The sequence below is a fragment of the Salvelinus fontinalis genome, chromosome 2 (assembly GCF_029448725.1).
Source record: "Salvelinus fontinalis isolate EN_2023a chromosome 2, ASM2944872v1, whole genome shotgun sequence".
NCBI classification, from domain to species: Eukaryota; Metazoa; Chordata; class Actinopteri; order Salmoniformes; family Salmonidae; genus Salvelinus; species Salvelinus fontinalis.
Window position 1 is genome coordinate 70,977,126 of NC_074666.1, and position 24,070 is coordinate 71,001,195.

At 42.4% G+C, this 24,070-nt stretch overlaps 1 protein-coding gene across 1 annotated transcript in view; it reads right to left on the reverse strand.

Annotated features, from left to right (window-relative positions):
* Nucleotides 1–2,414: 2,414 nt before the first annotated feature.
* The window catches only part of prkcab (protein kinase C, alpha, b), a 314,729-nt gene continuing 293,073 nt past the window's right edge, over nucleotides 2,415–24,070 (reverse strand). Inside the window, exons 13-17 of the mRNA XM_055884310.1 lie at nucleotides 21,675–21,813; nucleotides 19,810–19,890; nucleotides 13,979–14,086; nucleotides 9,320–9,460; nucleotides 2,415–5,954 (exon numbers count right to left, since the gene is read on the reverse strand). Coding sequence (XP_055740285.1) covers nucleotides 5,787–5,954; nucleotides 9,320–9,460; nucleotides 13,979–14,086; nucleotides 19,810–19,890; nucleotides 21,675–21,813 — 637 coding nt within the window. The 3' untranslated portion in view covers nucleotides 2,415–5,786. The remainder of the gene's footprint in view (nucleotides 5,955–9,319; nucleotides 9,461–13,978; nucleotides 14,087–19,809; nucleotides 19,891–21,674; nucleotides 21,814–24,070) is intronic.

The following is a 24,070-nucleotide window of genomic DNA, read 5'->3' on the forward strand; positions in this document are numbered from 1 at the left end:
CAGCTCGATTTAAATTTAAAGGCAATGTTCCCGTGTTCACGGAGACTTCATTGACGGTAAACACTTCATATGTCAGCTCAATCGGACATTACTTTTAAATCTCTGTAAACATAAGAAACACATACACTCTAAAAAGAAAAGGTTCCTGGAGTACCCTCAGGGGTTCTTCAAATTGAAATTATGGGGGAACCTCTAGAAGTTCTTCGAAGAGCCCTTTAAAAGAACCCCTTTTAATGAATCATCAAATAAACTTTTGAATAACTTTTTGGGGTTCATGTTTTAACCCCCCCCCCCCCCCCCCCCCCCTGGTATTATTATGGTTGATGATAATAATATGCATAACAATAACACAATATTTTTGTTCTCAGTTTATTATGATTTTAGTGGCAAAGTAGAATACAAAAAATTATATTATGAGGTAAACTCCCAGCAGAGACCCATGTCCAATGGGTCTTTCCTCTGGTGTGTTGATGCTAGTGTGTTGATGTTCCCTGTATCCACAGCCAGAATGATTTTGCAGTGAGTGGTGATCGAACAGGTTTCCTGTTATATTCAGAGATGTAGGGAGGGTGAAATCTGTGAATCCCAAAAAATGTAATTATACATAAGATGAACAAAACACACAACAGTATTAATACCTTGGTTTTTGTGGTGAATGTGAATGAAAAAACCCGTTTTGATGATGGTTTTCATATACATACCTTGTCCATGGAGGCCTATGGGCTATTCATTGAAGACGTAAGGGAGGAGGATGGCCAATGTGATCTGCATAACATACCAGTTGACATACCTTTGTATGCCTCCTCTGTCTGTATACCTGCAGACACAGACACAAAGCTGAGCAGTTCAGTCATCTGCACCCAATACAGCTAGCCTTCAACATATTCTTATAACCTACATATTCTTACCTCTTTGTTGATTGATATCCATTGAATTGTGTCCAGTCTTTGTTTTAGAAAGATTTTCACAAATATGAAAAGATAGATGGTATCATCATTAAACAATATACATTTAGATCATATAAGGGACAAATATTACCTTAAATTGAGGAGATCTTTACATTTCTCAGTTTTAAGTGCCTGCACCTGCTGTCCTTTCAACTTCAAATCCAAATGTTTCTAGTTGGGCAGTTTGGTTCCTGCAAGAACCCCCACCAACTAAGGAGATTCCTCGATGAACCCCACCTTATATGGGGTTCTTGGAAGAACCTTTTGTGGGCCATTTGCAGTGCCAAGAAGACTAATGTTCTTCAAAGAACTTTGAGGATCTTAGAAGAACCCTTGTTGAACCCCTAATTTTTTAGAGTGTACCAACAAAGACTGTCATTGTGCATAGTGATAAGTTGTCTGCTACAGTCATGTTCTCATAAGGGATAAAACATTAGTCTTCTTGTCCCCGTACACACTCATGTTGTACAAGGAATACCAAATGCATTTGGCACAATCGTTGTGATACAACAGAGAGTTCTTCTGTACAAAAATAACAACACAAGCAACAGACAAAACTGTCCATTGTATCAGAAAAATATCTGTTGTATCACAACCATTGTGTCAAATGCGTTGTAAATAAGTTGTACAATCTAAGTGTGTAGGGGGCCTTTGAATGCTTTACATGAAGCAAACTGTTTACTCATGTGTTCAGTATTAGCTTATATAACCGACGAGGTATATCTCAAGGGCATATCTTATCTAGATTCACTTCCATTAGATTCCAAAAGTATTCTGCATTATTATGGCTTTATGAGCAGGTTCACTTGCTCAGCAACTGGAATATAATAGGAGCCAACGTACCGGGCCAGGTCTGTGTGCTGTGAATGCAGAGTGGTCCACTTAGACAGACAGAGAGAAATAGAGAGAGAGAAATAGAGAGAGGGGGGAGAGAGATAGCGAGAGAGGGGGGCGGGGGGGGGGGGGGGGGGGGGGGGGGGCAGAGAGTGGGAGAAACAACAGACATACACACACATTACGAGGCGAACCCCAGCCCAAAACAAAACAAACAGCAGGACTCTGCTGATTCATCTGAGGGCTCAGTAGGCTTTGATTGCTGCCAATTTGTCTGTGTGCAGGCCGAGGGTGCAAGACCACTAAACGCTCCTATCTGGCAGGCCACGTTTGAAGGGTTAATATGAAGAGGGCAGACAACATTCATCCTTTTGTCATCCTGAGGAGAAGGACAAGTTATTGCTGTGACGTTTCTGTTGTTCGGTGAGAAAATACTGAATGTGGCATTTGGATATTGGTGAGATTACGTTGCTTTCAAGCAAGAATAGCTTTGAAGTGTGTGAGGCAAAGCGGGATTCCTCATGGATATCAATAGTGATATACAGTACAATGATACAGTCAACCGTCCAACATGTGAATCTACATATGAAGCCTGGGAGGCTACAGAAAGCAAAACAACACAAATAAAGCAGATTGCGTTTTCATTGGTTTATTCATACACAGTATCCTTTATACCCCAGCTAGCAAAGGGACATGGGAGAACTTGACAAATAAAATCAAGGAGAGTGAAATGAAAATAAAGCATACAAAACATCCCTGTGTTGTGGTCCCATGATCGCCACGGTGATTCAAATAATGACCGCAAGTGATTGTAGTTCATCCTAAAAGTACATACTGCATGGAGGTTTTGTGTCTATAGTAGCCCAAACACCGCCCACTCACTAGACATAGATTCTCAATGTGAGACGTCATTCACAGGGCTAACTATGGTTGGCCTCTCTTTCCCACTAGTATCTGATAAGTTCTATAGAGAGTGCTATATTCTCCATGTAGAAACCTCCACATCTTTGAAGTAAAACATAATATCTAGATGGACAGACAAGATCCTGACTCAGCTTCATTGAAATACTTCTCAGTTTGTCTCATCAGCAATGTTGGGTAAACATATGGTTCCCCTTATTTCGAATAGGTCCATTTGGTCCAGATGGGACACTTTAATAATAAACTGTAATCAAAGTTACATGTTAACATAATTTCAGTAGTCATCCCCATTGAACAGCTACATTTCAAGGACATGCTACAAATATCGTTGTCTAACAGAAACGGACTAAATGCAAGACATTTGGCAATAGGCTGAAACACCAAAACAACTGTGTCTTTGTGGTCAGGGTGTGTTAAACAATAGACCAAAGTTTCTTTATTCTTTGGCAGTTCAGTTGTGTCTGATCAAACTTCCTGTGCTTGCTCTGTGTTTATCTCTCATTATGTAGGTTCTCAGTTTGGCCCCTTTAAGAACTTCTACATAACCACAACCAAAACAGAAGGGACAGAAAATTCTAATCGTTGTGTCCATGGCTTAGATGTGACTTCTGACTGAATTTAGAACTTGGTTGAGTCAGGAGACTGAACACTAAGACAAACCAATAAACAAATGGAGAAGAGGAGAACAGAAAGAGGAGAGAAGTGTAATGGGAGGGGCTTGCGGGACAGGTGTGTGTCTCACTGTGATGCTTGGTGACACATGAACTTCCTACTGTACACCTGGGGATCTGTGTTAACATGCATCATGCCTTCTCTCATGCTTAGATCAGGCCTTACCCTCACATGCACACAGTGAAAGCCAGAAAACACACTTCTGCCTCTGATAGAAGAGAAACCAAGGCTAGGAGTAGGAGTGTATTCAACCAGGGACCACGCGCCACACATGCTGTAGATACTGCATATTGTCTGTGAAACATTAAAGGTAGAGTCAGCGATATGACCAAGATGCACAAAGTAAACTGCATAGTGGGTCAATCTCTGCAACCCACTGAGAGTGCAAGGCAGTTTTGGTCACGTGGCTACTACGTTGTAAGAGCGTGAAGGGAACCCGTGTACAGATACTGTGGGTGACTTTGTGAGAGTGAAGTCTCGAGTCTTGCTCATGGGAATATCTGCAGTGCTTTTCGTGCAAGGTCATTTCGCTGACCCTACCTTTAAAATAGTCAAAAACAAACTGTGGATAAATAGAGAAAATACATATTACAAGGTTTCGCTGATAACAAGCTACCAAAGATTCAGCCAAACGTCATGTGTTTTTGGGATAGTCATCTAAACAGAGATGTTTAACCCGTCTAAGGTAGTAAAAGCACATTCAGTTTGTGGTATAAAATATGCGAGTCATTTCTCTTTTTGAAAAAGCTCTTTCGATTTTTACAAAATGGTCGACAAATAGGGTAAACAATGTTCTCTCTGGTCAGAAAAGTATAGAGGGAAACATACGGAATATGTTTAATAATTAACAAAAAAAATCTATTCTCTGAATCTCATTCAACTTTTCAGTGTGGTAGGACTTTCATACAGACAACAATTAATTAATCAACAAATATCCTAATACTTGGTTTTACAATGATACATATCAGACGTGTGCTGCATCCCCTAGAAAGTCCTCTAGCGCTTATTCATAATCAGGAAATGAGCATGCAACAGAGAACTGCATGGTGCATATGGAAAGAGCATTTTCACTAGTCAAATCAAAACATCGTCTTCTCATGAACCTCATTCAACATTTTTCCCCATAAATAGAAGTCCGGAATACCAAGTTACATGTTGTCGCAAACCTCATGAACAGAACCATATCCTCAATTCAGTCTTGCTCATAAATTCTCCTAAATAACTCTGAGAATATTGGTATCAGTGCTTTCACCAAAAATACAATTGGACACCATCTAAAATGTTCATCATTGTTTCATCAGTCAACTGTTAATACCGACCAAAAAGCTGTTCTTTAGTAACATACTAGGTTAGACACAGCTATACTTGGTGGGTTACCTTTTAGTAACGTTTTGTAAACGTTTGATAACGGTTTGTAAACGTTTGGTAACGGTTTGGAGTATATTAATAAAACTGTCAGAGAAACACGGTGTTGAGCTTAGTTTAGCGCGCTGACACCATCGGAAGGGTTAACGGCTTTGCCACAAGGAAAGACATCATAGTTGACTATAGGAATTTCGTAAGAAACGGACGCTGTAGATAGTATATGTTTATATAGATATGTACTGGAATAAAATGATTTTTTCACCTCTATTTTGGCACTCGTGTAACAGTAGACAATAGACCTCTCTTCTCTGTAGGTATATAAATATAATCTAGAATGTGGTGTAGCAGACTGTGTAGAAATGGCAGTACAGTACAGTAGGTACAGTAGAGAGAGGAAAGGCAGGGACAGGAGGGTATGTTCCATCATGCTTCATAGGGAGGGAGTGCTCTCTTTCTATCCATAGCAACACACTGAGGAATCATGAGATACTGTATGCAGTCCCACAGACAACTTCCGGACAGGAAGGTACTGTAGGGTTTGGTTCTAGGTTCTAGAGCAAGTAGGAGGTTCTGGAACTGTGGAAAACATGGAACCCATTCCTGAATGTTAGGCCAGTAGGTTGCAGAGCTAAATGGTTCCCCATGGTAACAGTGTGCAATTCATGTCAACGCTCACTGTACTGTAGCAGGCCTACTTCTCAAATCAATGTATCCATGATTACTGCGCTCGATCACCAGATAAACTTAGACATACTCCCCTGTACACCAACCCCTCCCCCCACCCTTACCCCCTCCATCGCATCAGACAAATTCCAATTGAGATCGTTCGTGGACAGCTTGTTTACAGAATGTCGCCGACTGAAGTCCAGAGAACACATGAAGATAATATTAGTCCCTTTGACAAAGGGACAATAGGTGGTCAATCTGGAGGGTTGCTGTCCCAGTCCCAGTCCACATGGCTCTCTTCTCCCCTCTCTCTTCTCTCTCTCTCTCTTGCTCTCTCACCACCCTCTCTCTCTCTCTTCCTCCTCTCCCTGATCTATTCCCTCATACCACACTGTGAAGGAGGGAAGGGTGGATGAACTGTGGGTTGATGTAGGAGAATCCAGCGAAGTCGCTCTGGTCAATGTTGGCGATGACTAGCTGGTCTGGAGGGGTCAACATGGGCTGGGTGCGTGTGAAGAACTTGTCAAAGTTTTCTGCTCCTTTGCCACCCTGTGTGTGTGTGTGTGAGAGAGAGGTGGGAGGTAGAGGGAGAGACAGAGACATGGCTGATATTAGGCGGTAAAGGGAAGTACATTAAGTTGCCCACAGCAAGAGGATGTCTAGCTGTCACTTTTTGTGGGTGAATGATCTCATTACAACAGTATACTGTACCTCACGATACCTCCAGAAGGATCTCATTACAACAGTATACTGTACCTCACGATACCTCCAGAAGGATCTCATTACTACTGTATACTGTACCTCACGATACCTCCAGAAGGATCTCATTATGACAGTATACTGTACCTCACGATACCTCCAGAAGGATCTCATTATGACAGTATACTGTACCTCACGATACCTCCAGAAGGATCTCATTATGACAGTATACTGTACCTCACGATACCTCCAGAAGGATCTCATTACTACTGTATACTGTACCTCACGATACCTCCAGAAGGATCTCATTATGACAGTATACTGTACCTCACGATACCTCCAGAAGGATCTCATTACAACAGTATACTGTACCTCACGATACCTCCAGAAGGATCTCATTATGACAGTATACTGTACCTCACGATACCTCCAGAAGGATCTCATTATGACAGTATACTGTACCTCACGATACCTCCAGAAGGATCTCATTATGACAGTATACTGTACCTCACGATACCTCCAGAATGATCTCATTACAACAGTATACTGTACCTCACGATACCTCCAGAAGGATCTCATTACTACAGTATACTGTACCTCACGATACCTCCAGAAGGATCTCATTATGACAGTATACTGTACCTCACGATACCTCCAGAAGGATCTCATTATGACAGTATACTGTACCTCACGATACCTCCAGAAGGATCTCATTATGACAGTATACTGTACCTCACGATACCTCCAGAAGGATCTCATTATGACAGTATGCTGTACCTCACGATACCTCCAGAAGGATCTCATTACTACTGTATACTGTACCTCACGATACCTCCAGAAGGATCTCATTATGACAGTATACTGTACCTCACGATACCTCCAGAAGGATCTCATTATGACAGTATACTGTACCTCACGATACCTCCAGAAGGATCTCATTATGACAGTATGCTGTACCTCACGATACCTCCAGAAGGATCTCATTATGACAGTATACTGTACCTCACGATACCTCCAGAAGGATCTCATTACTACTGTATACTGTACCTCACGATACCTCCAGAATGATCTCATTATGACAGTATGCTGTACCTCACGATACCTCCAGAATTATCTCATTATGACAGTATACTGTACCTCACGATACCTCCAGAATGATCTCATTATGACAGTATACTGTACCTCACGATACCTCCAGAAGGAACTCATTACTACTGTATACTGTACCTCATGATACCTCCAGAAGGATCTCATTACTACTGTATACTGTACCTCACGATACCTCCAGAATGATCTCATTATGACAGTATACTGTACCTCACGATACCTCCAGAATGATCTCATTATGACAGTATACTGTACCTCACGATACCTCCAGAATGATCTCATTATGACAGTATACTGTACCTCACGATACCTCCAGAATGATCTCATTATGACAGTATACTGTACCTCACGATACCTCCAGAAGGATCTCATTATGACAGTATACTGTACCTCACGATACCTCCAGAAGGATCTCATTACTACTGTATACTGTACCTCACGATACCTCCAGAATAAATGGAGACCAGAATTAGCTCTGTTTGTATGTGAACCCACACGGATACATCCGCCATGTACCAATGCGGTGGATATGGTGTGAGGGCTAGGAGGCTTTTAGAGGGCTATTTTTAAACCTATGTATTCTTAAACCTCTGTAGGAGGGTTCGGTCACAAAGCCCCCACGCCCCACGGGAAGTGTGTTTGTAGGAAAAGAAGGGGTTGTGATGGAGAGAGGTGGGATGGAGGGAGAGAGGGGTGGGTAGGGGTTGGGGTGTGGGTTTAGTCACAAAGCCCCCACGCCTGGTTGTGAGAGTGTGTTTAGCAATAGGAAGGGTGGCAAAGGAGGATGGTGGGATGGATGGAGGAGGGATGGAGGAGGGTAGATGGTGGCTGCAGCTGTGCTCTAGCAGTCTTTTAACCTCCCACAGTGACATATGGCTGCATGCTCTCAGAACCACACAGGGTAGGAGATGAATCAGAGAGACACACACAGGCACGAACACATGCACGAACACACAGACGAACACACACACACACACACACACACACACACACACACACACACACACACACACACACACACACACACACACACACACACACACACACACACACACACACACACACACACACACACACACACACTAAGTGATGCCTACATTTCTGTAGTGGCCAATTTAGTTATGGAAACAGACTATCTAAAACTTTTCAAAATAGTTTTACAACTCTTTAGAAATATGATACAAACCTTATGAGTGATAGTGCACCTGAAGTGTGTGGCTGTGATGTTGTGCATCAGTGGTGAGTGGTGCTCTCCAGCCCTTTCCTGCAGTCAAATGACCAAATCGCCCTCTAGTGGCCTCATGGGTGGAATGTTATTCATATTTTTTAGACATATATTTTTTTTAAATGCAGAAAATGTTGTGTTTCTATGTCAAACGGTTTTGTTATATTTCAGGCTCCTGTGATGTATATAAAGTGTAATATTGGGATTTAAACTAAAGATTGAATACATTTCAACTCCATATCTGACATGGTACAGGTGTCTTATTTTTTAAAGACCATAACCATGTGTGGGAGGTGTATACTTTTCTTTCAAAGTAGATTTATTTTAGACTACCAAGAAACACTCTGTGTGACCCTGATTTAGCCCACTGCATTAAAAGGTTAAAGTGCCAATACGTGTTTGCTACATCCACTTTTTGACTTTTCATTTCATGATATTTCCCCATTGATTCTAGAGGAATATAACTTATAAAACCCTCAAGAGCTTAGTTAAATGTTTTTACTCCATCAGAACTCAAAATATAAGCTTGTTTAACTCCTTTGTTTATAAACAAAATCATTGTAAACAAACACTGTATCACCTTAAAACATGGTTAAAACTGTAATTTTGATATGATGGATGGTCAGTCTTTCTATCCATAGCTTTGTCTATGAATTTGAGAGTGGATACATTTCTCCAGCCCCATCACTTACTGTAGCTATCAGTGGCGGGGTGACGCTTTGTTATTGTTTGAACTGAAGATTTCCCCTTTAAAGAGACTTGTTATGATAGCAGTCTGTGCATGTGGATAAAAGGGTCTCTTTCATCTAATCATAGACTTCCAATAACTTCTGAAATGACCCTTCTAGCTGGGTAACTCACACACGCATGCACACATACACACCGTTTTAGGCTTGAATGGCGGTTGGATCTCTCTGTTGGCGAGGCGGACCCAGTCGATCCGTCTGAAGAAGGCCTGCTCCCGGATGTCCCTCTCGCCCTCCAGACCACAGCCCAGACGCTTTGACGGGTGCTTGGTCATGAACTGGAGGGTGGGGGAAGTAAAGTGATGGGGGGAGGGAGAGAGAGGGAGGGAGTGAGAGAGAGAAAGAGAGAGATATAGAGAGAAAGAGAGAGAGAAGCCCATAACTGAGCATTAACCCATTATAGAAGCTACAATTGTATAGCCTTGACAACAGCAGTTCTTTATTACTGGTGGTCTATTGTGTAGCTTCCCTTCAACTCTAAAAGCCACTCTATATTTCCCTTTCCAATAGCCTTCCTTAATAACCTTATTTTTTATCCATATTTTCATTATTCAGAATCCAGCCTAAAAATAGAAAGGGGAGAAGATTGCAAATGATGGTTATCGATAATATGTATTTAGCGCCTATTTTATTAAACTCCAAATTGTCTCATTTACTAATGATTTCATAGATCATATAGATGTAAAGGTTGGAGGAGAGAAGGGTCGAGGAGACACGCCTCTGTTGTCACGACGACAATAGCATCAGATGATGAATTACTGTATATGTTCAGGAGCATGGACAGCGGGTGACATCATCCCTAAGTAACTGAACCAAAAACATTATTAAAAGACTTGATCTTCCCACCAGAATATCTAAATTGAATCTCTTCTGTGTGTAAATTGCTGCAAATTTCAAATTTCAATTGTACACTACTGTTCAAAAGTTTGGGACTCTTAGAAATGTTCTTGTTTTTGAAAGAAAAACACATTTTTGTCCATTAAAATAAAATAAAATAGATCAGAAATACAGTGTAGACATTTTTAATGTTGTAAATGGCTAATGTAGTTGGAAACGGCAGATTTTTTATCGATAATATGTATTTAGCACCGATTTTTTTATGGAATATCTACATAGGCCCATTATCAGCAACCATCTGTGTTCCAATGGCACATTGTGTTAGCTAATGCAAGTTTATCATTTTAAAAGGCTAATTGATCATTAGAAACCCCTTTTGCAGTTATGTTAGCACAGCTGAAAACTGTTGTACTAATTAAACAAGCAATAAAACTTCTTTAGACTAGTTGAGTATCAGCATTTGTGGATTCGATTACAGGCTCAAAATGTCCAGAAACAAAGCACTTTCTTCTGAAACTCGTCAGTCTATTCTTGTTCTGAGAAATGAAAGTTATTCCATCTGAGAAATTGCCAAGAAACTGAAGATCTCGTACAACGCTGTGTACTACTCCCTTCACAGAACAGTGCAAAATGCCTCTAACCAGAATAGAAAGTGGAGTGGGAAGCCCTGGTGCAACTGAGCAAGAGGACAAGTACATTAGAGTGACTAGTTTGAGAAACAGACACCTCAAAGTCCTCAAAGAGTTGCAAAGAAAAAGCAATATCTCAGACTGGCCAATTTAAAAAAAAGATTAAGATGTGCAAAAGAACACAGACACTGGACTCTTCACTCTGCCTAGAAGGCCAGCATCCCAGAGTTGCCTCTTCACTGTTGATGTTGAGACTGGTGTTTTGCGGGTACTATTTCATGAAGCTGCCAGTTGAGGACTTGTGAGGCGTCTGTTTCTCAAACTAGACACTCTAATGTACTTGTCTTCTTGCTCAGTTGTGCACCGGGGTCTCCCACTCCTCTTTCTATTCTGGTTAGAGCCAGTTTGCGCTGTTTTGTGAAAACTGAACAACAGTTTTCAGCTGTGCTAACAGAATTGCAAAAGGGGTTTCTAATGATCAATTAGCCTTTTAAAATGATAAACTTGGATTAGCTAACACAACGTGCCATTGGAACACAGGAGTGACGGTTGCTGATAATGGGCCTCTGTACGCCCATGTAGATATTCCATAAAAAAATCTGCAGTTTCCAACTACAATAGTCATTTACAACATTAACAATATCTACACTGTATTTCTGATCAATTTGATGTTATTTAATGGACAAAAATGTGCTTTTCTTTCAAAAATAAGGACATTACTAAGTGACCCCAAACCTTTGAACGATAGTGTATATATGCATGGCCATCCACAGAAAGAAGAGGAAGACTGTGTGACTTTGATACCAAGGAGACCAGGGATGGGCAACTGGTGGTCCGCTTTTGTAGGAACTTAGTCAGGATCTCAATTTACTGTTGATAGTTACAATTGTAGAATAAAAAAGGTGCAATTTTGAAATGTGTTTGTGCATCAGCAGTTTTTTTCTTGTCATGTCAGTCACTGACAGTCACTCAATTAGCCATGTCAGCAAAGAAATTAGATCGGTAAGTTAGTCTAGCCAGCTATATTAACGTGTAGTAATCATGGTCAAATTACCGACCGGGGGCCCTTATTCATTTTTATTACTGAAAACATTTCTCATCACCCTATGGCAAAATGTGTAGAATTACAGGATAATAGCTGTAAAACTGCACATTTTTTTTCTCTCCACCCACTACCAATTTTTGTTGAATTGCATGAAATGAGTTATAAAATTGCTAAAACTTCTCTCCGCCCCATGGGGAAATGTGTAGAAATGCAGCAAAACTTTTCTCTACGTTCCATGGCAAAACCTTTCTCTACGTTCCATGGCAAAACTTTTCTCTACGTTCCATGGCTAAACTTTTCTCTACGTTCCATGGCTAAACTTTTCTCTACGTTCCATGGCTAAACTTTTTTCTACGTTCCATGGCAAAACCTTTCTCTACGTTCCATGGCAAAACTTTTCTCTACGTTCCATGGCAAAACTTTTCGATTAATCGTTATAATCCATGGCAAAACTTTTTGATTATAACGTTAAGAATGTGGCACGAGTCTTTCAAAACTTTTCTCTACGTTCCATGGCAAAACTTTGTTGGGGGGGGCAACAAAATTTCACGTAGGGTCCCAAAAGGCTGGGGCCGGCTCTGACTGCATGAGTGGTTTATGATGTGGTTATGCAGATCCGTGATCATGATGAGTTCAGATTTTTTGTGGCCCCCACCCCTATCCAAGTTGCCCATCCCTGAAGCAGACCCCTAGAGAGAATCAGATGCTCATTAGATTAGAACAGGACTCAGTATTAAATAGTTCAGAAACAAATCTTTGCTTCAACTCAATGGAATATAGTCATATGATAAGCATCCTTGTTGAATGTTAGGGAATAAAACCAATTATTGCGAGTTGTGTCCATGTTGTCGATTTCAAGTTGAAATAAAAGCCTACTGGACAGCACCCAGCCCTACGTATTGTATATCATTCTGTTTTTCAGTTGGAGCACGCCATCCAGTTCCAAATCACATTGGCACCGTTGTGTAGTGTCACAAATATATATGTGTTGCCTCACAAGCATTGTGTCAAATGCTTTGTACATGAGTTGAACAACCTATGTATAGGGTCATCAATGCCCATTTAAAATGATGACCCCATATCTCCTAGTGAGTTACTGTAGGAGAGATACAACCCATATCTCCCAGTGAGTTACTGTAGGAGAGATACAACCCCATATCTCCCAGTGAGTTACTGTAGGAGAGACACAACCCCATATCTCCCAGTGAGTTACTGTAGGAGAGATACAACCCCATATCTCCCAGTGAGTTACTGTAGGAGAGATACAACCCCATATCTCCCAGTGAGTTACTGTAGGAGAGACACAACCCCATATCTCCCAGTGAGTTACTGTAGGAGAGATACAACCCCATATCTCCCAGTGAGTTACTGTAGGAGAGATACAACGCAATATATCCCAGTGTGTTACTGTAGGAGAGATACAACCCATATCTCCCAGTGAGTTACTGTAGGAGAGATACAACCCATATCTCCCAGTGTGTTACTGTAGGAGAGATACAACCCATATCTCCCAGTGAGTTACTGTAGGAGAGATACAACCCATATCTCCCAGTGGGTTACTGTAGGAGAGATACAACCCCATATCTCCCAGTGAGTTACTGTAGGAGAGATACAACTCATATCTCCCAGTGAGTTACTGTAGGAGAGATACAACCCATATATCCCAGTGAGTTACTGTAGGAGAGATACAACCCATATCTCCCAGTGAGTTACTGTAGGAGAGATACAACCCCATATCTCCCAGTGAGTTACTGTAGGAGAGATACAACCCATATCTCCCAGTGAGTTACTGTAGGAGAGATACAACGCAATATATCCCAGTGAGTTACTGTAGGAGAGATACAACCCCATATCCCAGTGAGTTACTGTAGGAGAGATACAACCCATATCTCCCAGTGAGTTACTGTAGGAGAGATACAACCCCATATCCCAGTGAGTTACTGTAGGAGAGATACAACGCCATATATCCCAGTGTGTTACTGTAGGAGAGATACAACCCCATATATCCCAGTGTGTTACTGTAGGAGAGATACAACCCATATCTCCCAGTGAGTTACTGTAGGAGAGATACAACCCATATCTCCCAGTGTGTTACTGTAGGAGAGATACAACCCATATCTCCCAGTGTGTTACTGTAGGAGAGATACAACCCATATCTCCCAGTGAGTTACTGTAGGAGAGATACAACCCATATCTCCCAGTGTGTTACTGTAGGAGAGATACAACCCATATCTCCCAGTGTGTTACTGTAGGAGAGATACAATCCATATCTCCCAGCTACTTACTCCCTTGCAGATGACGACAGCCTCCTTAGACATAGACTTGGGGTAGGACACGTTGTGCTCCATGATGGACTGGAACAACTCATCTTCATCCTCTCCATCGAACGGCGGCTTCAGGGAAACAACATACACACCTTATTCATTGATACAGTTGACAACCAAAATGTACACACGAGTGAGGGTCCATATGTTACTGCAATTTGCTTACTGAAGTTCCACATTTGTAGCAACATGGTTATAGTGGATAAGATATGAAAATAAGTTTACTGTACATGCAGTGCTTATGGTATACTTACAGTATATCTTTAAAAAGGACAAATAGCCAAATAAATGTGACCAATCATGTCTTCTGTCAATCCCCTTGTCTTTGTGATCTTAAACAGCGTGATACCACAGCTTTGTGTTTACGATACAAAGAGGGACCGGACTAGCCACCACTCTGAGGTGGAATAAAACAGAGGACAGGTGGGAACTGAGCCCTAAAATCCCAGCAGCCACTCAGAACCAACCTGTGGATCTAATTTCTCTGTGTGTGTGTGTGAGTTCCTTTAATGTTCCTCTGTGTAGTCTTTCATCTGTCATAGAAGTCATTGGTGTACAGTGGGTTCATATTGGCAATAGATGCCATAGTTCTCTACTGATCTGTTCAGATTGTCCCATCAGAATGCAATGACATGCTTTGCCCTGTTATTGAGTGCTATTGTGACAACAACACCTTTAGCACACTCTGCCAACCCGGATGTCCTAGCCGTGTCTGAATCCTGGCTTAGGAAGACCACCAAAATCCTGAAATTTCCATCTGTAACTATATCATTTTCCGACAAGATAGAACTGCCAAAGGGGGGGGGGGGGGGGGGGGGGGGGTGATGCAATCTCCTGCAGAGATAGCCTGCAGAGTTCTGTCTTACTATCCGGGTCTGTACCCAAACAATTCGAGCTGCTACTTGTAAAAATCCCCCTTTCCAGAAATAAGTCTCTTACCGTTGCCCCTTGCTATAGACCACCCTCTGCCCCCAGCTGTGTCATGGACTCCATATGTGAATTGATTGCCCCCATCTATCTTCAGAGCTCGTGCTGCTAGGTGACCTAAACTGTGACATGCTTAACACCCCGGCCATCCTACAATCTAAGCTCGATGCCCTCAATCTCACACAAATTATCAATGAACTCACCAGATACAACCCAAAATCAGTAAACACGGGAGCCCTCATAGATATCATCCTAACCAACTTGCCCTCCAAATACACCTCTGCTGTTTTCAACCAAGATCTCAGCAATCACTGCCTCATTGCCTGCATCCGCAATGGGTCTGTGGTCAAACTACCACCCCTCATCACTGTCAAACGCTCCCTAAAACACTTCAGCGAGCAGGCCTTTCAAAATCGACCTGGCCCGGGTATCCTGGAAGGAGATTGACCTCATCCCGTCAGTAGAGGATGCCTGGTTATTCTTTAAAAGTGCCTTCCTCACCATCTTAAATAAGCATGCCCCATTCAAAAAATGTAGAACCAGGAACCAAGAGATATAGCTCTTTTAATCTGGACCCCTACATATCAGCCGGGCTAGACAATCTGGACTCTCTCTTTCTAAAACTATCTGCCGAAATTGTTGCAACCCCTATTACTAGCCTGTTCAACCTCTCTTTCGTATCGTCTGAGATTCCCATAGATTGGAAGGCTGCTGCGGTTATCCCCCTCTTCAAAGGGGGAGACACTCTAGACCCAAACTGCTACAGACCTATATCTATTCTACCCTGCCTTTCTAAGGTCTTCGAAAGACAAGTTAGCAAACAGATTACCGACCATTTCGAATCCCACCGTACCTTCTCCGCTATGCAATCTGATTTCAGAGCTGGTCATGGGTGCACCTCAGCCATGCTCAAAGTCCTAAACGATATCATAACCACCATCGATAAGAGGCATTACTGTGCAGCCGTATTCCTTGACCTGGCCAAGGCTTTCGACTCTGTCAATCACAACATTCTTATTGGCAGACTCAACAGCATTGGTTTCTCAAATGATTGCCTCGCCTGGTTCACCAACTACTTCTCTGATAGAGTTCAGTGTGTCAAAACGGAGGGCCTGTTGTCCGGACCTCTGGAAGTCTCTATGGGGGTACCACAGGGTTCAATTCTCGGGCCGACTCTTTGTATACATCAATGATGTCGCTCTTGCTGCTGGTGATTCTTTGATCCACCTCTACGCAGACGATACCATTCTGTATACCTCTGGCCCTTCATTGGACACTGTGTTAACTAACCTCAAGACAAGCTTCAATGTCATACAGCTCTCCTTCCGTGGCCTCCAACTGCTTTTAAATGCAAGTAAAACTAAATGCATGCTCTTCAACTGATCGCTGCTTGCACCTGCCCGCCCATCCAGCATCACTACTCTGGATGGTTTTGACTTAGAATATGTGGACAACTACAAATTCCTAGGTGTCTGGTTAGACTGTAAACTCTCCTTCCAGACTCACATTAAACATCTCCAATCCAAAATTAAATTATAATTGGCTTCCTATTTCGCAACAAAGCATCCTTCACTCATGCTACTAAACATACCCTCGTAAAACTGAACATCCTACCGATCCTTGACTTCGGCGATGTCATTTACAAAATAGCCTCCAACACTCTACTCAACAAATTGGATGCAGTCTATCACAGTGCCATCCGTTTTGTCACCAAAGCCCCATATTCGATCCACCACTGCGACTTGTACGCTCTCGTTGGCTGGCCCTCGCTTCATATTCGTCGCCAAACCCACTGGCTCCAGGTCATCTACAAGTCTCTGCTAGGTAAAGCCCCGTCTTAACTCAGCTCACTGGTCACCATAGCAGCACCGACCCATAGCACGCGCTCCAGCTGGTCACCCCCAAAGCCAATTCTTCCTTTGGCCGCCTCTCCTTCCAGTTCTCTGCTGCCAATGACTGGAACGAACTACAAAAATCACTAAAGCTGGAGACTCTTACCTCCCTCACTAGCTTTAAGCACCAGCTGTCAGAGCAGCTCACAGATCACTGCACCTGTACATAGCCCATCTGTAAATAGCCCATCCAATCTACCTCATCCCCATACTGTATTTATTTATTTATCTTGCTCCTTTGCACCCCAGTATCTTTACTTGCACATTCATCTTCTGCACATTCTACCATTCCAGTGTTTAATTGCTATATTGTAATTACTTCGCCACCATGGCCTATTTATTGCCTTACCTCTCGTATCCTACCTCATTTGCAGATGCTATATGTAGACTCTTTCTACTGTATTATTGATTGTATGTTTGTTTATTCCATGTGTAACTCTGTGTTGTTGTATGTGTAGAACTGCTTTGCTTTATCTTGGCCAGGTCGCAATTGTGTCACGCCCTGGCCTTAGTATTCTTTGTTTTCTTTATTATTTTAGTTAGGTCAGGGTGTGACATGGGGAATGTTTGTGTTTTATCGGTTTTGGGTGGTTATATGGTAAAGGGGGTGTTGGGTGTAGTGTATGGGTTTGTGTTGAGTGTATGTGTCTAGCTGTGTCTATGTTGGTGTAGTTGTCTAGGAGAGTCTATGGTTGCCTGAATGGGTTCCCAATTAGAGACAGCTGATTTCTGTTGTCTCTGATTGGGAGCCATATTTAAGGTAACCATAGGCTTTCGTTTGATGTGGGTAATTGTCTATGTTATACGTTTGTAGCATGTATGTGCACTACGTTCATAGCTTCACAGTCGTTTGTTAGTTTTGTAAGAGTGTTTTGTTTTCGGTTCTCCTTCTTCTTAATAAAAAGAAGATGGCTTATTTTCCTAATGCTGCGTTTTGGTCCGTCAATTCCCCACACGATCGTGACAAATTGTAAATGAGAACTTATTCTCAACCTGCCTACCTGGTTAAATAAAGGTGAAATATATCTTTTTTTAAACAACGCCAAGGATGTGGGTTCAATTCCAACAGGAGACATACTGTATGGTTTCATACCTAGGAGACTGAGTCTATGGATTTCAAAGGGTTGCTTCAAGTCTCTAAGTATGACCATGGGTTACATTTGTTAATTTAGCAGACGCTCTTATCCAGGCTTGCTGGATGGAACTTACAGTGAATACATGTTATTATTAATGTCCCAAGACAGAATTGAACCAATGACGCTGGTGTTGCATGCTCCACAATCTTACAAACTGAGCTACCTAAGACCATAATCAGGGCCGACATCAATACACGGATGACCTAACCATGTCGGGGAAACCGTAATGTTCATAGTACATGGGTGAGATTTACCATTTCATCCCTTCGGTTGAGTTGAAGGGCTCAGTTCTCTGTTCTGATTAAGGGTATTGTCTTGTGTTAGATTTAACAGAGGGAAATTACAGATGTCAAGATGACCTCCACTCAGCAGACAAGAGGTGTATCAAAGCACTACACCATTTCCATTGCCAGGCAACTGAAGTGGTAACGAAGTGGAGATTTCAGAAGTGTTCGGTAATGACTACTGATTGTGTGTGCGGTTGTGTGTATGTGTGTGTGTGTGCGCGCGCATATGTGTGGTAATCATCTCATCTTGAATTAACAGAATAATGGGCCTTAAGAGTCCTGTAAACCATTAGGAGAGACTTTAACAAACTGTCCTGTGTGTGTGTGTGTGTGTGTGTGTATGTGTGTGTGTATGTGTGTGTGTGTGTGTGTGTGTATGTGTGTGTGACTCAGAGGTGGCTGGTCTGGTCAGGATGGGGTAGTTTATGTTTTAGATGAGTTAAATACACCATATTGTCAGTAAATGGCATCCACAGGTATTCATCAAGGACACCAATCAAGGACACCAGTGTACTGTATGTCTCTGAAGAAACGGTGTCATAAGAGGTGCAATACGGGGACCTCCTGCTACAGACTCAGTGTTATGGTGCCAATCTTTCCTATTCCTTTGGGATTCAGGCGTGCAGATATCCCCATACATATAGACCAGCATGACCTATACATATAGGCTAGTAGGACCCATACATATAGGCTAGTAGGATCCATACATATAGGCTAGTAGGACCCATACATATAGGCTGGTAGGATCCATACATATAGGCTATTAGGATCCACACATATAGGCTAGTAGGACCCATACATATAGGCTAGTAGGATCCATACATATAGGCTAGTAGGACCCATACATATAGGCTAGTAGGATCCATACATATAGGCTAGTAGGATCCATACATACTGTATAGGCTAGTAGGATCCACACATATAGGCTAGTAGGATCCATACATATAGGCTAGTAGGATCCATACATATAGGCTGGTAGGATCCATACATACAGGCTAGTAGGATCCACACATATAGGCTAGTAGGATCCATACATACTGTATAGGCTAGTAGGATCCACACATATAGGCTAGTAGGATCCATACATATAGGCTAGTAGGATCCACACATATAGGCTAGTAGGATCCATACATATAGGCTAGTAGGATCCACACATATAGGCTAGTAGGATCCATACATATGGGCTAGTAGGATCCACACATATAGGCTAGTAGGATCCACACATATAGGCTAGCAGGAGCCATACATATAGGCTAGCAGGATCCATACATATAGGCTAGTAGGAGCCATACATATGCTAGCAGGACCCATACATATAGGCTAGCAGGAGCCATACATATAGGCTAGCAGGAGCCATACATATAGGCTAGCAGGATCCATACATATAGGCTAGCAGGATCCATACATATAGGCTAGCAGGATCCATACATATAGGCTAGCAGGATCCACACAACAGATGTTGTGAAATTTGGACTATGGACATAACACGAGGCCACATTTGATCTATTGAACAATAGACTTCCATCTGACAAATATACTACTACACGTACCTGTCCCGCTAGCATCTCGTAGAGGAGAACCCCATAAGCCCACCAGTCCACTGATTTCCCATAGGGCTGATATGCAATGATCTGTCAGGAGAGAGAAGAGAAAGGTGAAAGAGCCACATTACATTAATAATATACTGCTGGAGGCCCAACCCAAACCCACCCACTATTCCATTGTGGGACCAGCATGTGGGAACCACAGCAACACATGTGAATTTCATATTTACCCAGGTTTTCTCTGCCTGCAATTTCAGTAAAGGACAGTAACTCTGCTCTGAGCTATGTTAACAGCAGTAGCAGCACATAGGATTATTCTCTTCAAAACTTCCACCACACCACCCACCATTATTACAGTGGGCTATGTATATCTGCCATAACAAAGGACTATTTTCCTACCATCCAATTTACCAGTCCACATGTCCACCCACACACATTGTACAGAAACACACAGAAGCTCTTGCGCTCGCACACACACGCTCACTCGGATGCACACACACACACACACACACACACACACACACACACACACACACACACACACACACACACACACACACACACACACACACACACACACACACACACACACACACACACACACACACACACACACACACACACACACACACACACACACACACACACACACACACACACAGGGTCTACTGTTGGACATCTCCATTAAAGGGATTATCCAGTATTTTTGTATACTTTTTAGCCAGTAGTTCTGAAAGTAGAATTCTCGAGCCAAAAGTGGTCCCCAGAAATTGTGTACTAAGTCACATATGTGACCGACCACCTCGATTCGGTCCGTTAGCCCTGCTCGTCTTTGTCTAGGATTCACATGAGGACATGTAGTAAACATACACTACATCAAATCAAATCCACGTGTATTTGTCACATGCACAGCAAACAGAAGGTGTAAACGGTACAGTGAAGTGGTACAGCCTCTCTGGAATGTCTCCGTTCATGACCCCTTATCTCTGGCCCTCGGCTTCCTCACCCCTACCTCTTCATTTATTCCCTCCTGTCCCCCTCAGTCTCTCCCCCTCAGTCTCTCCCACTCTGTCTCTACCTTCAGTCTCTCCCACTCTGTCTCTCCCACTCTGTCTCTCCCACTCTGTCTCTCCCACTCTGTCTCTCCCACTCTGTCTCTCCCACTCTGTCTCTCCCACTCTGTCTCTCCCACTCTGTCTCTACCTTCAGTCTCTACCTTCAGTCTCTCCCACTCTGTCTCTCCCACTCTGTCTCTCCCACTCTGTCTCTCCCACTCTGTCTCTCCCACTCTGTCTCTACCTTCAGTCTCTCCCACTCTGTCTCTCCCACTCTGTCTCTACCTTCAGTCTCTCCCACTCTGTCTCTACCTTCAGTCTCTCCCACTCTGTGTCTACCTTCAGTCTCTCCCACTCTCTCTACCTTCAGTCTCTCTCACTCAGTCTCTCACACTCTGTCTCTACCTTCAGTCTCTCCCACTCTGTCTCTACCTTCAGTCTCTCCCACTCTCTCTACCTTCAGTCTCTCTCACTCAGTCTCTCCCACTCTGTCTCTACCGTCAGTCTCTCTCACTCAGTCTCTCTCACACAGTCTCTCTCACTCAGTCTCTCTCACTCAGTCTCTCTCACTCAGTCTCTCTCACTCAGCCTCTCCCCCTCAGTCTCTCCCCCTCAATCTCTCCCCCTCAATCTTTACCTTCAGTATCTCCCTTCAGTCTCCCCCATCAGTCTCTCCCCTCAGTCTCTCCCCATCAGTCTCTCCCCATCAGTCTCTCCCCTCAGTCTCTCCCCATCAGTCTCTCCCCATCAGTCTCTCCCCATCAGTCTCTCCCCATCAGTCTCTCCCCTCAGTCCCCCCACCCCCGTGGTCCTCACCTCTGGGGCGATATAGTCGGGGGTACCACAGAAGGTGCGTGTGACCATGCCTTCATACATGTTCTCCTTACACATGCCAAAGTCTGCTATCTTAATGTGGCCCTCAGAGTCCAGCATCACGTTGTCCAATTTGAGGTCCCTGTGATAGAGGGATCAAAGTAGGGGAGAGAGATAAAGAGCAAGAGAGACAGAAACAGAGAGAGGGAGAGAGGGAGAGGGGGAAAGGAAGCCAGAGAGTTGGAGAGAGAGAGGGATTGAGAGTGAAAGAGAGAGAAAGGGGGATTAGCGTTGAGGTGTGGAAGGAAGGCGTTTGAGAGTTTAATTGTATGTCAGCTGTCATTTGATTAGGGAGCTGGCGTGTTGTTGACTGAATTATTACTGTTGGTTCTTTCTGAAGGAGGCAGAAGATCAGAGGGAGGCTGAAAATGTTTGAAAAACATCAATATTTTGTTTTTCTGTCCTCAACACGCATTCAACACACTAAAACACTACAACAGACAATCATTCTTTGGCCTCTAATCAGCTGTGCTCCTACAGCAGCCCGCCTCCACTTATCCTTTTACCATTCCTTCGCTTCTACCTTCCTTTCTAGCGTCTTTCTGCTCATTTGCCTGTTCATTTGCCTTCACTCTGTGTTTTATAGTAGTCCTTTAGTCCTGTGTCTTATATCACTGTATTTAAGCCCTGTGTTTTATATCACTGTCCTTTAGCCCTGTGTTTTATATCACTGTCCTTTAGCCCTGTGTTTTATATCACTGTGTTTAAGCCCTATGTTTTATATCACTGTCCTTTAGCCCTGTGTTTTATATCACTGTCCTTTAACCCTGTGTTTTATATCACTGTCCTTTAGCCCTGTGTTTTATATCACTGTCCTTTAGTCCTGTGTTTTATATCACTGTCCTTTAACCCTGTGTTTTATATCACTGTCCTTTAGCCCTGTGTTTTATATCACTGTCCTTTAACCCTGTGTTTTATATCACTGTCCTTTAGTCCTGTGTTTTATATCACTGTCCTTTAGACCTGTGTTTTATATACCTGTCCTTTAGTCCTGTGTTTTATATCACTGTCCTTTAGTCCTGTGTTTTATATCACTGTCCTTTAGTCCTGTGTTTTAGTCCTGTGTTTTATATCACTGTGTTTTAGTCCTGTGTTTTATATAGCTGTCCTTTAGCCCTGTGTTATATATCGCTGTCCTTTAACCCTGTGTTTTATATCACTGTCCTTTAACCCTGTGTTTTATACAGCTGTCCTTTAGTCCTGTGTTTTATATCACTGTCCTTTAGCCCTGTGTTTTATATCACTGTCCTTTAGCCCTGTGTTTTATATCACTGTCCTTTAGTCCTGTGTTTTATATCACTGTCCTTTAACCCTGTGTTTTATATCACTGTCCTTTAACCCTGTGTTTTATATCACTGTCCTTTAACCCTGTGTTTTATATCATTGTGTTTTAGCCCTGTGTTTTATATAGCTGTCCTTTAGCCCTGTGTTATATATCGCTGTCCTTTAACCCTGTGTTTTATATCACTGTGTTTTAGCCCTGTGTTTTATATCACTGTCCTTTAGCCCTGTGTTTTATATCACTGTCCTTTAGCCCTGTGTTTTATATCACTGTCCTTTAGCCCTGTGTTTTATATCACTGTGTTTAAGCCCTATGTTTTATATCACTGTCCTTTAGCCCTGTGTTTTATATCACTGTCCTTTAGCCCTGTGTTTTATATAACTGTTTTAACCCTGTGTTTTATATCACTGTCCTTTAACCCTGTGTTTTATATAGCTGTCCTTTAGCCCTGTGTTTTATATCACTGTCCTTTAGACCTGTGTTTTATATCACTGTCCTTTAGCCCTGTGTTTTATATCACTGTGTTTAAGCCCTATGTTTTATATCACTGTCCTTTAACCCTGTGTTTTATATCACTGTCCTTTAGCCCTGTGTTTTATATAGCTGTCCTTTAGCCCTGTGTTATATATCGCTGTCCTTTAACCCTGTGTTTTATATCACTGTGTTTTAGCCCTGTGTTTTATATCACTGTCCTTTAGCCCTGTGTTTTATATCACTGTCCTTTAGCCCTGTGTTTTATATCACTGTCCTTTAGCCCTGTGTTTTATATCACTGTGTTTAAGCCCTATGTTTTATATCACTGTCCTTTAGCCCTGTGTTTTATATCACTGTCCTTTAGCCCTGTGTTTTATATAACTGTTTTAACCCTGTGTTTTATATCACTGTCCTTTAACCCTGTGTTTTATATAGCTGTCCTTTAGCCCTGTGTTTTATATCACTGTCCTTTAGACCTGTGTTTTATATCACTGTCCTTTAGCCCTGTGTTTTATATCACTGTGTTTAAGCCCTATGTTTTATATCACTGTCCTTTAACCCTGTGTTTTATATCACTGTCCTT